Source organism: Hyalella azteca, unplaced genomic scaffold (assembly GCF_000764305.2).
Source record: "Hyalella azteca isolate HAZT.00-mixed unplaced genomic scaffold, Hazt_2.0.2 contig1933, whole genome shotgun sequence".
Classification (NCBI taxonomy): Eukaryota; Metazoa; Arthropoda; class Malacostraca; order Amphipoda; family Hyalellidae; genus Hyalella; species Hyalella azteca.
In genome coordinates this window covers 348252-367158 of record NW_025932225.1, presented here as the reverse complement: position 1 = coordinate 367158, position 18907 = coordinate 348252, and the positions used below count along the sequence as shown (strand labels likewise).

General features: G+C 39.3%; 1 protein-coding gene across 1 annotated transcript; it reads left to right on the top strand.

The window, feature by feature from the left end:
• The first annotated feature begins 3028 nt into the window (after nt 1-3028).
• LOC108667982 (nuclear pore complex protein DDB_G0274915-like) lies at nt 3029-18682 on the top strand. The gene is made up of 3 exons (XM_018155095.2): nt 3029-3473; nt 12405-12571; nt 13295-18682. Exons 1-3 carry the CDS (start codon nt 3279-3281, stop codon nt 18291-18293), a joined length of 5361 nt encoding a protein of 1786 aa, XP_018010584.1. The 5' UTR covers nt 3029-3278; the 3' UTR covers nt 18294-18682.
• The last annotated feature ends 225 nt before the right edge of the window (nt 18683-18907 follow it).

Below are 18907 nucleotides of genomic sequence, written 5' to 3'. Positions count from 1 at the left end.
CTGGGGCAGGACCTTGCAATTTTGTTCCCTTTTTATTAATTCAAAATTATTGTGTTTTTAAACCTGAATCTCAGGAAATTTCAGTTATTAAGCTGTATAATATATAATAATATAATAATAAAAGCGGTCTCAGCGTTTAGTAGGCCGTAGGCCTGTCACATATCCTTAACATCGCAGAACATTCACAGTATTTTGCGGTCTCGAACTCGCAACTCACTGCTACAATTCTGCTGTGCTTAGCCGCCCGGCCTCCTTGCCGATTCTGACCAGAAACTGACGCTCAGAGCTGGGATCGAACCCGCACCTCTCTGCTCCAATCTTGATACTACTCTGAACTGTAACAACTGGGCCACCTTGCCCACTAAGCATACTTAGCTAAATGCATGTAGCCCCCCAACAAAAAGGGCTTTAGTTGAGCCTCGTATATTAAAATGTTTACAGAATGTTGTGGAAAAAAAAAACTAAAATCGCTGAACTTGGCTAGTCTAAATAAATATTCGATCTAACACCAAGTGAAGCCTGGACAGTCAAAAGTTCTTGTTACGTCAAGAGTGTTGATCGGTGCTCAGGAGAAGCTGAGAACGAAGCTTTATTCGCGCAACTCCGCCGGATCAACACCTCGGATCGGGACAGCTCTTCCGTCGGTTATTGGATGTTTTGTGGCGGCATGGCACCGTCTGCTGTCAGATTAGCACGGCACGACACACTTTCCACGAAAAAGTGTGATCAACACAAGTCATTTTGTTCCATCCGGTTTTTAAAAAGGGAACGCTGCCGCGAGCCACTAATTTAACTCTCAAATAAGCCAAGGAGCCAACGCCAAGCCCCAGCCGCTGTGGTCGGCGAAACCGGAATAGACTTGACTTCTACATTTTATTGTTCGTCTCAAATTCTGATATTGTAATAGATCATTTTACCGATACTTCTATAAATTTTTCTGTAGCTAGGTATTTGAGTTAGATAAATGGGCAAAAACGCGAATTTTTCTTCAATGTTCAAGCTGTTCATCAGAGCCTCATTAATGTATTTTGAAATTTTGGATATTGTAAATTCCCTCGCACATCGTCGTCCCATTTATCCAATTCACCTGGTGATTTCAAATGCGGTAATGATAACCATTAAAACTACATTGTATGCAGTGTTGTGATTAGAGACCAGGTGCATTTTCTGTACGAAACGTAATATGGTAATTGTATTCGTCGAAAAATATAGATTATTTGCTCCGTATAATATATGTATATCTAATCATAACAGATAATATATTATATATCTTAGCTACGTGTCTTCAAAGGCTCCGTTCTTCAACATCTTCCATCCCCGTTATGAAGGCTAAACCGAGGATAACGTTCAGCAGAGGGTAAGTTTCGGGCTTTCGTCGGTAATTCTGTTACTTGAATAAACTGCCGCTCTCAGTGGCCGAGTGTTGCGAACGAGTTAAGAGCAGCGAGTAGGAGGTTCGAAACCCGTCACTACTATTGAAAATTGTGGTCGAAATTAGCAAGGTGGCTAGATGGTTAGGAATCACTGACAGGTCATCTTAACCTAATCAAAGCTAACACTACTGTACACTACACCGCATCATTTTTTTATGAAGAAGGCGTGTTATCTGCCTTTACGTACTTTCTGCTCCATTTGTACCCTATATTTTTAACGGCATATCCTAATTTTGGATACCAGGTACTATTCGGCTATTCCTAATAGGTAACCCTGTTTCTTGTAATTTATTCTTGGTAATAATGATTAGAAAATTATTGTTGTCTAACATTTTGTCCTTCTTAGTTGATATTTCAGGATTAACATAAATAACAGTGCGACTTTGAGTCACTCGTGCATTGAACATGTCGTGACATGTAGTGGCGACCTCAGCAGACGACAGTCAGAACGCGCGTGACGCAAGAAGACGTTCGATCTTCAGCAGGCGCGCGCGAGAGGCTTCTTCAAGGTCCATCTCTGTCGTGGCGTGCATGCCGTCCATTTACTAACACAAACCGAGCCTATCGTATGTTATTTCTATATTGTTATACTTTGAGTTTTGGGTGTGACTAACTTCACACTCAACCACCCAAACAGTCGGTAACACCTAATACCCAAAAACAAAGTTAAAGGCTAACTTGGTTAAGTGTGTGTTGACATAGGCCATAGGGTATCGCAATAAGTTTTAGCGCTAAAATCCAACAATAATAAATATGTAAAGATTATGATAGATCAAAATCACGAAAATTGTTACGTCGGGTTTGACTGCAATAAAAATCTCAAACTTTGTTTTCACTTAAACTTTCGGGAAGCTCGAAGTTTTGACGAAGTCACCATTTCCAAATTATCATGTTCCAACATCTGTGAAAAAAGTAAATCTTTATACCACATCAACGGCATTCTTGAGCAATCATAAGATATATATCTCAGAAATTGGAAAAAACTGAAATATGTGAATATAATTAAATATAGACGGTCTTCCTAAAATAAAATGAAGTTGACTTAAAGAAAATATCACGCTTTTTAGAAAAAGAATTATAGATAAATGGTTGTATCGAAGTTATACCTTGATACTATACACAGTGAAAGTTTTAACATAGATTTAAAAATCAAACAGACGTGGAACAATTCAAGATTTATTGTAAAGCTCACTGTAAAATCAATAAATGTAGCACAAAATTACGTACATAGCAAGCTCGTAATGAATAACTCAAGTATTCAGAGAGCAGCAGCATCGTATTCTTTCAGCACGTGCACCAAGTATATAAATAAGCTCGCGTGCCGGACCCTCACCACACTCCACTCCCGGAGCTGACTCGGTGCGGTCACGCTATAGTTGCGCTCGTAACTCTAGCAGGTGTTATTTTCAAGCATCGTGAATCATCGGAGTGTCTTCGTTTCTTTTCACCTCCATTCATTGAATAAATAAGAGATTTTTATTGAGCAAATGCTCTATTTGATTATTGTTAAGGAACTTTAGCATTTATGAATGATAATGTTGAAACCTTGTTTATTTGGTGCAGGTTTAAAATTTTTAACAGACAACATTTTTTTCAGCATTCAGTTTGTCTTTCGAATTGATACGTAACACTATTCTTCATTGTCAGAAAACTCCGTTGCAATTTACAATCAAGTGCTATCGAGAATGAAAACACTCTGTAGAACTCCTACAGACTAGACCTGGCTTAATGGTCATGTTTGACCGGGAAACGTTCTCGTTACCATTGGTTCTTATTCAAATCAAGTTAGTCGTGACAGTGAATTTATTGACATTTTTGTGCTAAAATATTTGACTTTAAGTGGCGATGAGGCGGCGGTGGAGGTCACTCCAAGTTTTGGTCGCCATTCTCGCGGCTTTCCCGCTAGTTTTTGGGTTAAGTCGCGTGCATAGGACCCGGCGGGATGCCCTGCCTGTGGTGCTCGTGTCTGCTGAGGGCGGACGCACCGCATCTGTTGAGAACCACGAGGCTGGTCTTCAGTACCAGCTCATGAATGGCAAGGTAAGAAGGTATCTTATGCTTATCTCAACTCTTAATTAATATATTTCCTAAGTCGACAAATAGAGGAGAAGTGTTGGAACTGAAGAAATAGGCCCATTGCCAGTTGCCGATTCTTGTACTATTCGTGACTTGATTCACAAGGGATCCGGCCTTCTGAACCCGATCTTTCCATAACTGACGAATTTATTAAGATAGCTGCTGGACTTATTGTAAGGCTCGCAAGGTGCTATACATAGGCATTTCAAAACTGAACATACATGTGCTCCTGCATAGCTTCGTCTAGGACTCTAGTCTGTTCTTGAAGGCATTCATACTCGCAGCGTCAACGATGCTATCAGGGAGGCTGTTCGTTGGTGTTGGTTGTAGAAAATGTGCATTTTTCTAGGCTCTAAATGAATATCTGAACCTTTATTGTTATTTTGATAATGGTTTAACTCAAATGTATAGGAGCATGAACTTGAGACAATTACAAGCAAAAGTAATAAAACGATTACTTTGAAATTTATTTTTTAAGTCGCCGGAAATATTTTTATTGATCAGCTAAAAGTCACGCATATGTACGCCAACTGTTCTATCAAACTCCAATGAAATCATCGGCTTATTCAACTAATGTTTAATTATTTTTTCACTTATATATTTTTTCCCCTATGCTGCATTGCCTTTAAACTGGATCATCATTGTATTTATTAATTTTTAGACTTCTAATGATATTTATTATCGTCTTTGTTTTCTCAGTTAATCATTTATAAGCTTGAGAGATACCTTATCTCTAATTGGGTGTTTTCAAAAAGTGTGATCGGAATTTAATCTGTATTAATTTTATCCTTGACCCGAGTAAGACAAACAACAAGGCCCTGCGTGATTATAATTTGCCATTTACATGAATTATAATTATCCATTTATCTTTACACTCGGAGCAATTGTATATATAATCTTCCCTAATTTTTCAGTTGATACACAATGATTCTTAATTTCGGAAGAAGAGATGTCGGATATCGGACTAGTAATTAAGATGGTAATTCTATTCGAATCTATCGAATTTCGTAATATAGTATAAAAAGTAATCTTTTATTAATAAAGTATAGTACGGACCTTAATAATTGTTGGAATTTGTTTAAATTTTATTTCATTAACAGTGCTGCCAACCTGTGTAATTTTTGTTGATGACAGTATTTAACGTGATTTAAGTCATTGATGAAAACTAACATGCGACCACCTTTCAACGTGTAAAGTTTTAAAATTTATTACTTTAAAATTTTACTATCTCTAAAATACCTCTCAGCTGGAGGCCTTAATTCTTTCATTTTATAAAAAAAACTGATGACATAAACATAAAAAAATGATAAATGTGCTGAAAAAAATCATTTTTTACAACGGAACTAAGTCCTATTTATCATTTTCCCAGTATATATTGTAAGCACATTCACAGCAATAGTGACACCAGACGTCATTGCATAACGCTATTGCCATCAGCAATTCTAATTGCATCACAATTCCATCCTTCCCTATGGTCATCTTCCGCCATACATGGTCGAGTTACCCGCCACAATTTCTAGGAGAATATTCTAAATAAAAATTCTGATTTGAAATGTAAAAAACTCATTCAAAATAACAATGAAATCGATCATGGATATTTGTCTGTCCCGTGGCTGCCGAGTAAATAAAGAGCCGCATCATGTATTTCACGGGAAATATTTTATAGCGATCATTTATTTCATGCATTTATATGGATTATTTTATTCGATGTCTTACCTCTTCTTTCTTATAGAGCCAAGTGATTATTTATATTATATTTAACCCAGCTACATATCAGGAAATGTAAGTACGAGCCTATAGCATTCGCTCCCACTGATCGTGAGAGGAGACCGGCTTGGTGACTACATCGGAACTGCGCGTTGCAGCACCGCAGTCTTACGCAGTCCAGGACGTCCAGGACCATCTTTAAGCTGTCGTCTCTCGCTCCCTGCGATCTTGCATAACGTCTACCGATGTTCAAATCTCTGCATTCGACGTCCAAATTATCATGACTGTCACTTATTTATTCAGAAAAATCAATGGGTTATATTGTGGGAATTGTTACACACTATGGATAAATTTGTGCCTCTCACCATATATATACGAGCAGCGAACGGATGTAGCACTGATACGCCTAACTGGGTTGGGATGACCCACAGACGGCAGAAGTGCATCGCTCATTGGACAAATTGGGAAGAGCGTGAATAATTTAGGATTTTCCTAGTTTGAAAAGAGCGTGAATATTTTTTATCGGCTAAGACCCCACAGTCTTTACTTCAACTTTTCAAGTTTTTTCATATTCAAGTTGAAAAATCACGTTTTTACGACCAAGGTGTCATATGTACGAACCACATTAAAACAGTCCATTTTTTACAAATAAAATAAGTTTCAAACATAACTCTATTTAAATTCAGAAAATAATTTGTAAAATCAGTTCCTGCTTTATGCGTTCCTTTATAATATAAAAATTACCGCTAGTTTCAGCCGTAACAAAACAGACCATTTTTTAAAAGGATGCACAAAATTCCCTTTATTTCAAGTATCTTAATTAAACATATAAACTTGTCAAATCAAATCCTCAAAGTAATTCACAAGAATTACGTATCACGAACGCGTGTCTTACGCATGAGTCGCTGTAATCGTTACGACCGCGTAAGTCGAGTCCACCTTAACATACGACCGTGCGCATGCGTGGCTGCAGCGTGACGGTCTACGAATGTGCGTGACCAAGCGTGAAGTTAATAATCCTGCGTGAACATCACGCAGTGTGCGTGCGTGCGTTCAGTGCGTGCACAGGCAGGTTGTGGCTACTATCAAGTGGCACTCAGAAAAATGTAAGGGTCTTATAGTTAAAATATTAAGGCGCTTCTTAAGTAGCGAATCTTACCCACAGCACGAGCAGAGAGTGGACGTAACACTTAAGCGCCCTTTTGTCGGGACAATGTGGGTCAGGGTGACTCACACATGAGCGAAATGTGCAAAAATGCATCATGGTTGTCGCAAGATGAGCCACAGTTATGTTTAGGTATTTTTAGCGCATTTTCTCATTTATGGAAAAAAGGCACTATTGTGCTCGCCATGTCCGTCCGTCCGTCCGTCCGCGATTTCATGATTTCGTCGACGAGAAAATACGCTCTCTTTCACTCACAGCAGTGAGTCCTGAGTAACATTTTTTTATAGTTTGGTGCTGAAATTTTTAACGAAAGTCGTTGCATTTTTTCACCTACACCTTATATCATTTCCACCCATGCACGTTGCATCATTTTCACCATACCATGTACCATTTTCACAAATGCGAGTCGTCTTTCAATGCACACTTTTATCTGAAATAGCATACATTGAATCCGACAGTCCAAACTCGGTCTATTCTTTAGCGCTGGCACTAATATACTATAAGCTCCTAGTTGATGAAAAACATTTTCAAATGAAACCGGAAACAAACGATGTCTTTAAGCTTGAAAGGAAAAAGATTTCCGCGAACTGTCCACGTTCAATTTCATTCTCTATAATGTGAAATTCTATGCTACAATTCCAAGTCACTCTAGCAAAGAAGTCGTTCGTCTGGAAACAAATTCATAAGTCACAGTAAGACTAAATTACCTTAATAGATTAGTCGTGATATGCTTCATCAGACGCAAGGTGCAGACGTAACCTTCTATTCCAGTGCGCATATGGGTTTTAAGCATGGGAAATTCGATGCTTATTGAGATCGATGGATGTACTGCCGCCAATCGAGCATGCGAAAAGTAGCAGGAGGTTTAGGCAGCGAAATTTGTGGTCAATATTTACGTAATATAACCTTCGTGATGAGTGTGATAACTGTCTTAAATTTAATGGTTAACAGAGAAGAGTCGTGCGTGAAGGCTGCGCCGTTCCTCCGTATATGTTTACGTTTTAGGACGGATATTAATCGCGATATGACGTGGACGCTTGCGACTTGATGAGTGATGATGGAAATCAATGGTCATATAAAAAAATTAGTGGCCATTTAATGCAGTATCCAATTTTGTTAAACCTAAAATGCGTATTTAGAAATAAAATTTAAAATTGATTGTTTTTCGAAGGTTTTTAGTTTTCCCATCTGATCGCTATACTGCCTAAAGCAAGACATGAATGAAAAATTGAGTTTGCTTTTTCAGTTCTTCCCTCTCGATCACTAGAAACAGGATTCAAGTTCCTAAAAATAAGTGTTGAGGATTAGTTCATTTTAAATAGTTATGAAGTTTAAAAACGACTTGTAATTTTGATAGAGGTTTGACCGTTTGAAGTTTAATGAATGACCTCCAAATATGATTCTCTTGATCCTGAACCATTTGTGTGCAACACTTTTTCCAAATTAGTTGAGTATTTTGGTTTTTCGTTGGATATATGACGATAGCTTGATTATCCACCAAATCTACGAACCACCAAAAAATCCGGCAAAAATTTGCCTTTCCCAACTTTTTATACAATCTTAAATTCAAAAACTCGAGTTTGCGAATCAACCTTATATTTATTATGGACTTCACAAATCGTGAACTCTGATGTTACAATGATACATTTCGATGTGAAAAACCAAAGCATTACGTAAATGTTTTTTGCTAAATTTACGTGAACATTTCCACAATACGTGCAACATTCTACGTAAATTTTATACCCACATAAGCTGTGATTTGCTTGGAGGTGCGCTGACCGCGGCTGTCCAGACTCGCGACGCGCCGAGTCCCGTGAACCCAGCTGGCCGTTATTTGCTTGAACCTAACCCTAAATATGGATTAACTGGGATAATATTTTGCCATCATCTGATAGCGCCTTTAGTGTTTGGGCCAACATGGTGGTTTGTGCACGAGGCTTCAAGCACTATCACGCATCTTGAATAATTCAACTCAAACGGCAGGTGTGTGAGATAAGTGTTTCGTTATTGGAACTAACAATACCTGTACCGAAAAGGAATAACCCTAAAAAACCTTACTAAGCCAAGAACTTAAATTCCTATTCTGAAATTTTTACTCAATTTAATAGGTGTAGTATTACTCCATTTTTACGAACACTTATCTTTTACTTTAGGACTTGGAACCAACACACATGCTTGTGAGCCTCCGAGGCCGGACTTTCAAACTTGATTTAACACACGTAACGGACGATTTCTTGTCTGTGATTGGTGGTTTTAGCTTGAGATGCCATCAGTGATTGACCGAAGTAGTAACAAACTCTTGAATTTCTTGACAATACGGCCCAGGTGCCATTCGCGTGTCGAGGTCTTTTGCGTGTTGTAACTGAAGAGGCCTGCGTCGTCACGCCTGCCCGACGCCCTTGCGACGCGCCTGGCTCGCCGCTCCCTGGCTGAGCATCAGGCTTGAATTTCACGGATTTTTATTGCTACGAATGCATGACGTCGGTACCTGGATATATCAAAATAATATGCGTTTAAAAATTACTTTTTAAAGACAACACTTCTGAACAATCCAGTGTCTTGGATGTTACACATGTACAATGAGTTTCTAATTTTATTTTTAAATATTGAAAAGAAAAATTATTTTTCAAAACTCTTTAAGATATCAAAATGTTGTAAATTTTCAAAATTATTTATCCTGTCAATTTATTCATGCATTGTCTCTGACTTTGCAATTGTGCAAAATTTCAGATCAATTGGACAGGTCAAATTGTGTCATATATGGATTATAAGATTTGTAGCAGACGAAATTATTTTTCAATTTTTTTTAATAGTGAAAAAAATTTTTTTAATTTATACAATTATTTATTCTGTCAATTGAATCATGCATTGTCTCCAAATTTACCCAAGTGTGCCAAATTTCAGATCGATTGGAGAGGTAGAAGTGTGTTAAATATCGATTATAAGGTTTGTAGCAGACAGACAAACAAACAAACAAACAAACAAGAAGTGAAGTTAAAGAGAAGTCTTTTAAGAAAGTTACTGAGCTTATTATTATAATCTTAAACTGAACACAAACGATTTCTTCTAGTTAACGCGATCAAACGATAGGAGACTTATATATATTATTCCCTAGAAAAAATTAAAAATTACCGGGCATACTACTATAGTCTTGAACTGAACACAAGCAATTTCTGCTTGTGAACACGATCAAACGATAGGAGACTTAAATATATTATACCTTAGAATATAAAAAAGTTACTGAGCTTATTACTATAATATTAAACTGAACACAAGCGATATTTTCTAGTTAACGCGATCAAGCGATTGGAGACTTATATATATTATACTCTAGAATAAATAAAAAAATTACTGGGCATATCACTATAGTCTTGAACTGAACATAAACAATTTCTGCTTGTCAACACGAGCAAATGTTAGGAGACTTAAATATATTATACCCTAGAATATAAAAAAATTACTGAGCTTATTACTATAATCTTAAACTGAACACAAGGGATATTTTCTAGTTAACACGATCAAACAATAGGAGACTTAAATATATTATACCATAGAATAAATAAAAAAATACCGGGCATATTACTATAGTCTTGAACTGAACACAAGCAATTTCTGCTTGTGAACTCGATCAAACGTTAGGAGACAAACATATTATACTTTAGAATCTAAAAAAAGTTACCGAGCTTATTTCTATAATCAAAAACTGAACACAAGCGATATCTTATAGTTGACGCGATTAATCGATAGCAGACTTAAATATTTAGACCCTAGATAGAATAAATAAAAATTGCTGGGCATATTACTATAGTCTTGAACTGAACACAAGCAATTTCTGCTTGTGAACACGATCAAGCGATAGGAGACATAACTATAATATACCTTAAAATTAAAAATAAAAGTTACTGTGCTTATTACTATAATATTAAACTGAACACAAGCGATATCTTCTAGGTAACGCGATCAAACGATAGGAGACTTAAATATATTATACCATAAAATAAATAAAAAATTACCGGGCATATTACTATAGTCTTGAACTGAACACAAGCAATTTCTTCTTGTGAACACGATCAAACGATAGGAGACTAAAATATATTATACCTTAGAATATAAAATAATATGAGTTTAAAAATTACTTTTTAAAGACAACACTTTTGAAAAATTCAGTGTCCTGGATGTTACACATGTACAATGAATTCCTAATTTTATTTTCAAATATTGAAAAAAACTAATTCTCAGAAATTTTTTAAGATATCAAAATTTTGTAAATTTTCAAAATTATTTATTCTGTCAATTGATTCATGCATTGTCTCTGACTTTAAGCAATTGTGCAAAATTTCAGATCAATTGGACAGGTCAAATTGTGTCATATATGTATTATAAGATTTGTAGCAGACGAAATTATTTTTTAATTTTTTTTAATAATAAAAAAAAAATTAATTTACAAAATTATTTATTCTGTAAATTGATTAATGCATTGTCTCCAACTTTACGCAAGTGTGCAAAATTTCAGATCGATTGGACAGGTAGAAGTGTGTTAAATATCGATTTTAAGATTTGTAGCAGACAGACAGACAGACAAACAAACAAGAAGTGAAGTTAAAGAGAAGTCTTGTAATAATAATTGAAATGATATTCAGAAAATATTGCAAGGCCATTCCATCAACGATATTGAAGCGTCAACGCAAAACAATATAAGTTTATTTCATTACCCCTTTACAGTTTATTGCTCGTAAGAGACGCGGCTTGTTGGCAAGATCTGGCGCAGGAACTGACCTGGCGAGTTATTAATCGGATGTTGTTTAAGTGACCCAAGCAACTTTGGATTCAGGAAATCGACCCGATAACAACATTGAGAAAAATTAGAGACTAATGGTCCACTATTTGCCCATGTTCAAGTTATCCTGATCCAGTTTTCATCGATAAAATAGCGCAGCGGTGCAAAGCGCGCTTACTGCTCGTACTTTGAGTTAGAAACTGAGTCATTATTTGGACAATGGCAATTATTTTTTTAAATTAAATAGAGACGCAAATTTAAGACATGCAGCAGCTCTCTTCAACAATAAAACGAAAAATCATGAAACTTGCAGAGGGGTTGAATGGAAACGAAGAAGTTCAGGGCATTTGAGATCCTGCTAATTGCAGTGAAGTGTCTTCCGTGAATAAATTTAGAAGTTTGTGCTCAGTCTTTTGAAATTCAAGTTATTAAAAGATAATTTCAAACTGGTATATTCAGTCGTCCTTGTCGCTCGCGTTCGATTGCAGCCGTCATTAGGAGCGTCCACAGATAATTACAACTCGCGTTATCTTCAAGATGACCCAGAAACACGCACGCACGTACGCTTCGTACGCATTGCGTAACGCAAGCGTGATGCTCTATCTAGCGCAGTGGCGTGTCACCGGGACAGCGGCGCAAGGCCGAGCGCGTCCCAAGTTTGCGCTCTGAACCGCGGCGCCCGCGCCTGCTTCATCGCTAGCCTGGACGCGCGCAGTAAAAACGTCGTAATATTCTTGAAGAAGGACGCTGGGATTTTCCGTGACTGTCGATAATAATCCCATGATTATGTTTCGGGAAATAATACAATAGTTTAAAATTGATGTTCAAACTATTCTGCTGTAACGATTTGAAATGAAATGCAAAATACAAACTTGCGACAAAATAAAATTGACTGCAGAAGTTAAGTAAGCTATTGCAACCCCACATTTGGACGGCAAAGCAAATAAAAGATCGGGTATGAAAAGTACGTGACACAAAGAAACATCTAAAATATAACTATTATTGACACTAGAATCTGAGCATGACTTTTTAACTGTTCTACGAAAGTGAGGGTACGAATTCTGTGGCGGAAAGTTCGCATTCCAAACATTCAATAAGAGTAAAGTTGTCGCTGACGATAGAATCCATTTAAACATTTTTGATCCATTTCGTATTACATAAATAGAAATATACTAAGATTATGTACGATAATAACGTTGCAAAATAGTGCAGTATGAAGAGGGTTAAAACAAAATTATAACCCCAGGGCGGCTACGAGTTCGGCTACGACACCCGCGGTACAAAGGGCGGCGCCAAGCACTTCCGACACGAGCGGCGCGACGACGATGGTTCTGTCAGCGGCCATTACGGCTTCATCGACGCCAACGGCGACCTGCACATCATCGGCTACGTCACGGACGGACAGGGCAACAGGTGAGCACATCATCGGCTACGTCACGGACGGACAGGGCAACAGGTGAGCACATCATCGGCTACGTCACGGACGCACAGGGCAACAGGTGAACACATCATCGGCTACGTCACGGACGGACAGGGCAACAGGTGAGCACATCGCGACCACGATGGACAAGAAATATAATTAATGAGGAATTGCAGTTTCTAAGTGGTAGTAAATGGTAGTGAATACAGTAAAAAATATAACTCAGTACTCACTGCAGTGAGTGAGAGAGAGCGCATTTTCTCGTCGACGAAAACGCGAAGTCACGGACGGACAGACAGAAAGACAGACGGACGGACGGACGGACGGACATGGCGAGCACAATAGTGCATTTTTTCCATAAATGAGAAAATGCGCTAAAAATGAGCCACAGTTATTTGCTTGGCACTTAATAGATGATGAAATTTCATGTTGAGTCAATTCTCCACCAGAAAGTAAAACCATTAAACTCGAGTGAATATAAAACGATTTAAATTCCTCTGGACTTGTTAAACATTCAATGAACGAATAATAGAATTGGTCTGTCTGTACTTCTTATCTGCGTTGTTTCCTCTCCTTAAGTATTTTGGGGACTGGCAAGGGAAATCAATCAAATCAGAGGAGAATTATTGAGTTGAAAGTACGTATCATAAGAATCCTGTTAAATCCTAACTCTAAGAAATCATTTCGTTTAATAATGTGCTTCATTTTACTTGCAGGATTCATACAGAATCTCACAAAATTGAAGACTACGGCGACAATCTTGACAGCCTTCTGGAAAGTAATGACGATTCGGAAGAAGATTCTACATCAGTAACAGCTAAAATTCAGAAAATTATTAATGAACGATCAAGTAACCATGTCATAAGCCAGAGAAGAAATGGCAAGCCTGCAAAAATATCGTTAGCAAGCCTCATATCTTCAAGTAGGGGAATTAAAAATCCCAAACCTGGATCTGGTGAATCCAAAAAGGGTATCCGAAAAAAGGCTTCAACTCCAGTAGGTGATGGCCCTGAACCTTACTTCGAGGACTACGCGGATATTCCCGAAGAAAAACCAAAAGCCGTTGCGCAAGATCGCGTGAAAGGCAAACAACGAAGCCAGGACTCATTCTTCAAGCAGACAGGTTCTTCAAAAAAAGGAGCAATTCTTGTGACACCTCCGGGCCCTGTTTTTGGAACATCCAGGTCACCAATCTTCATAGAATCTCCTTCGCAAATATTGTCTTCGTCGTCAAATGACGATGAGCATAGAACGCCTCCCACGTCTCCAGTTCCATCACTTTTCCCTGACATCCCCAACATCGATTTATCGCCTCGGTCGACAACAAAAGCCCCTACCACGCCTGCATTTTCCCTCGAATCAGCTTTCCCTGGTATTTTCGGAGTTGAAGTTGATAGTACACAGAATGAAATATCAGTTGATGATGGCGAAAATCCAAATGAAGACTGGAGAGGGAGAAGTGAACCAATTATCTTATTCACCACACCGAAATCAAATGAATTTGATGCCCAGACATCAAAAAAACAGTCTTTATTTCCTAATATTCCGGAATTCGAACTTACAGACGGACATTCTACTGGACGAAACATTTTCCACGCTTCTGGGACACTCGGCACTGGGTCCATTTCTTTCAACAATGGATTTTCAGGAACTGGATCATCTAATATAATTAATAGCTTTAGAGGACAGGGAACAGCTGGCAACGGAGGAAGTTTGGGACAAAATAACATTCAAAACAACTTAAATAATGGAAACAACGCCATTAACCTACGAAACAAGAACCACAATATTTTTCACGCTTCTGTAAATGGAAGCCTTGGAAACAAAAACATTAATCAACAAAATACCCAAAAGGGTTCAAACTCTAACAACGTCCCAGAAGATTCATCATCATCAGTTGACAACTCCGTACACGGCCAGAACACTTTTAGGAGTCAGCTTCACGAAGATATATTCAACAAAAATAATGGAGGTATAAATAATTTCAACGGTGACCGTCAATTCATAGCCGACTCGAACGGAAATTCTTTCAGTGTCCAGGGCCAAGGGGCGTTAAATTCTAATTTGAATGTATTCAACGGGAACGGCGGTAGCAACAATAATGCTTTAGGGATCAGTGGCAACAAAAATTTTGGCACCGGTAACGGTCACAATGTAAACAATTTCGGGAACGGGCAACTGTTAGCCGGCGGAGTGACTATTATCGAAACCAATAGCAACGGACAAATTCTCAGTCACAGTCACACTCCTGCCCCAGGAATTCCCTTCACCACAATCACCGCCAGCGGGAACAACAATTTCGGTGCTAATGGCAACTTTGGTGGCACAAATAACTTAAACGGCGTTAGTAATCACGGAAATTCAGTCAACAACGGAATTTTAGGCAACAGCAATTCTGGTAACAGTCAGGTCGTATGGGGCAACAGCAACGATAATCAAAACTCTTTCGGAAGCCCTTTTGGCAATAATCCCAATTTAGGAAATTCGGGTATAATCAATTCGGACAACTCTCATGCCATAATCAATGGTTTTGGAAACGTCAATGCAGGAGTTACAAACCCGAATTTCGGGAATACGAACAATAATTTTAACCACAACAATGGCCTCGGAGGTTCAGTGATCACCATAAGCACTGCCAGCCCTCAAAATTTCGGCCAAAACAGCATCTTCATTAAACATGACGGTGACATCAGCCATGGGATCTCTAACGGAGGAAACAATCTCATCGGAAACCAAGGACAGTTGCTAAGGAACGATCTGAACAGCAACTCAGTAGGCCAGGTTGTTTCAAATTTCAACGGGCAAAATGTCCCGTCCATCACGTTGGGCAATCAACCAGTAATCATCAAGAGACCGTCTATCATCCTGAGCCAAGACCCTATCTTCCCCCCAAATCTTAACAATCACCACATCATCCACACAAACACTCTAGGCAGCAACGTCCAGTCGCATATCCTGGGCACAGTTTCCAATGGCAATGTCATTACTCATAATGGAAATCTGAATAATTTGAATAATAATGAAAATATTCACTCATTCGGTGGCCTTCTGACAGAACTGAATAAGAACAATAATGGAGGAGGCCAGGTTAGGGCCGATGGTGCCACTATTTTTCGGCAAAATAACGGAAATGGCGATACTTCAAACTTTATAAATCCTAATCAATTCACCAACAATAATGGAAATGATAACAGCTTCAACAACAATAACTTTAACAATGGAAATAATAACTTGAACAGCAACAATAACTTCAACATTGGCAACAATAACCTGAACAACGGAAACAATAACTTCAACAACAACGATAATAATAATTTCAACAACAATGGTGGAACTTTTGTCACCAACTCCCCGCCTTTCTTTACTACGAACCAAGGTGGAGGAGGATCCTCATTTGGACCAGATTACAATCCTGGTAGCAACCAAGGAGTATTTGGAGGCACTACTCCATCATTTGCTGGAGGCCAAGGTAACCAACCATCAACTAATAATCCTTTTACATTCAATACTACTCCATTTCCTACTCAATTTACTCCGACTTCGACTCCAGGATATAACAACGATGGGCAGGAGGGTTCAACATTACCAACCTCGGATCAATTTGGTGGAAATGTTCAAGGAACCACACCTTTTACTGGTTACGGAGGAAGTTCAGTAGATCCACCAGCAAATACGTACGGAACTCCTGATAACTCACCGTCACCAAATTATGGTCCTCCGAACTCGACCCCAGCTGGGGAATACGGCCCTCCGGTAACAACCCCATCGGGTGGATATGATGCCCCAAGTTCACCTTCTAGCAAATACGGAGCACCTAATCTTCCCAGTGACACGTATGGACCACCAGTGACACCTTCCGGAGAATATGGCGCTCCTTCGACGCCTTCTGGAGAGTACGGGGCACCTTCTCCGCCTTCAGGAGAATATGGGGCTCCTTCAACTCCTTCTACAGATTATGGGACTCCCACTGGAACCACGGTTTCCAGTTATGAGACGCCTGGATCCACTGGTTCGGCTTCTGGTTTCAGAAGCTCTACTTTTGCTCCAAATTCTTCAAAAGGTACTCCAGTTCCTTTAACACCCAAGCCTGTATCGTTTAAAGCCCCCACTAGGAGAAACAGAATTAGACCAGTAACTGTTCCTTCATTTGAGCCAGGCCCAACTGTTACAGCAATCGCGTTCGGTAACAATCAAGCTCAAGATTTGATACGCGGGCGCGATAGCCTGCACCCTGATCTGGGAGACGATGTGAGCATCACGGCACTAGGCCCACATCGTTCCCCAGTCTTCATAAACTCAACTGTTTATGTATCAACTACCCCACTTCCGGAAATTCTTAGTGCCATTGGCTTGATCCCACGTCTTCGAACACCTTCATCTCTTCCTCCATTCACACGACAAAGATCTGAATTTACGACAGCTAGTTCATTGTTTCCAACTTCTCCTTTCCCAACGACTCCATCACCCATTCGAACGACTGCTCGCCCGTTCAGCCAAACTCGCGGGACTCCATCGAGACGCTTGAGGGATGGAATTGGTTCTCCACCATTGGAACGAGATCCTTCAAGCCACCCCAACTCTCGAAAAAGGCGACCTGGCAATAGATCTCGTCCTACGACTCTAGATCCATTACATTCACCAACCCCAACTCCACCACGACCGATCACGCCTCCATTCTTTGGGTCTTCTACTCCATTTGGTCCTCACTCTCCCATCTTCCCAACTACACCGTTCACTCGAGCTGGGGGGCCGGGTGATTTTCCTCCGCCACATCCTGGAGGATTTGGTCCACCCCCATCACCAAGTTTCCCTCCTCCGTTCATCCATCACCTGCATTCCCCTCATCGTGGTCGGCCTAACCCAATTGATTCCGGAGGGGCTGTATCATCGTTCTCAACAACAGCTATACCATCTCACAATAATGGTCCTCCTGTTACTTCATCATACTCTTCACTCGACAGTGATAGGAGCAGGTCAAATCTCGCGGTAAATTCTAGAGGTCGAACTAATCTTTTCGATAGCGACTTTGGAAGTCCATCTTCCGGTGGCGTGCAAGTTACAACCAAATCGGATTCGTCTCAAATATCACATTCTCTACATGATTCTGTGAACACTGACAATTTTTTGGTAGATGAAACTGATTTATCGAAAACCCTTTCCACTCCAAGCCCTTCCAATACCAAACCTAAGAGAAGACGTAAGAAGAAGAAGAAAAATAGCGGCGAAGGTGACCAAGCTCTCCCGAGATCGCACTTCCCTTCCGTTAACTTGATTGAAACGCACCCCAATATAGATGGCTTTCATGGATTCAGACCCAGGCATCCACCCCTACCGCCACCACCACCTCCACCTCCTATAGTTCACCCATTGACACCTCAAGAATCCTTCTTTGGGTCACCTCACGAATTTCATCCCCATTTTGCCGGGCCAAACCTAAGAGGTTTTCCCAGAAAACCTCCTAAAGAGATCAGTTTCGGGTCACATGGCGTAGCCATCGACCACTTTCCTGGCAATCCAGTTGACTCCATCGACTTCCAAGCGAGCCTCGTGCACCCTCAGGTCCCGCATTCCGCCACCTTCTTGGGAGTCTCGGATTTCATCGATAGGGCCGCCTACGAGGACGCTAACCGCGCGCCTAAGACAAGAAAACGCAAGAAGGGTCGCAATAAACGACGCAAGCCTCGCCGTTTCATAGAAGAAGAATACTTACTCTAAAATTTGCTAGTTCTACAAAATATCCTGGAGGCTGGCAGAGATTCATTTACTAGTGTCATGTCAACATTTTACTAACTAAACTTGACGTTTCTATCGACGAAAAGAGGAAAGACTAATAAAGGTTACAAGTAACAAAATGTATCTAACTTAAAATTGAACTGAATTTCAGACCGTTGTATAATTTGTAACGAGTAACCTGAATTAAAATAACAAAATGCAGAAGTCACAATAAATCTTACGGTTTTAATAATTATGGAAATTGAATTCTTGCCAAACTCCCCCATAAACACCGATTTTTTAGGTATTGAAGCTTATTTTAGCCGAAAGAACAAACAGTGATTCAATACTGAGAATATATTTAACATATATTTATATAAAAATATATATAAAAGAACTCACAGCATTCATTCTTTGACCTCACATCGAAAACAATTCAAATCGATCAACTAGAAAATAATATCATTTAGAACAGAGCTAATACCTAATTTAGCCGGCAGATTACGAAGCAGTACAGCACTTTCAGAGGTATGTACCCAGAGGTAAAGTATGAAAATATCCATGTATTAATTCCGCAAGTTGCGTTATTAGATGAGACACGAGTTTTAATGTACTGA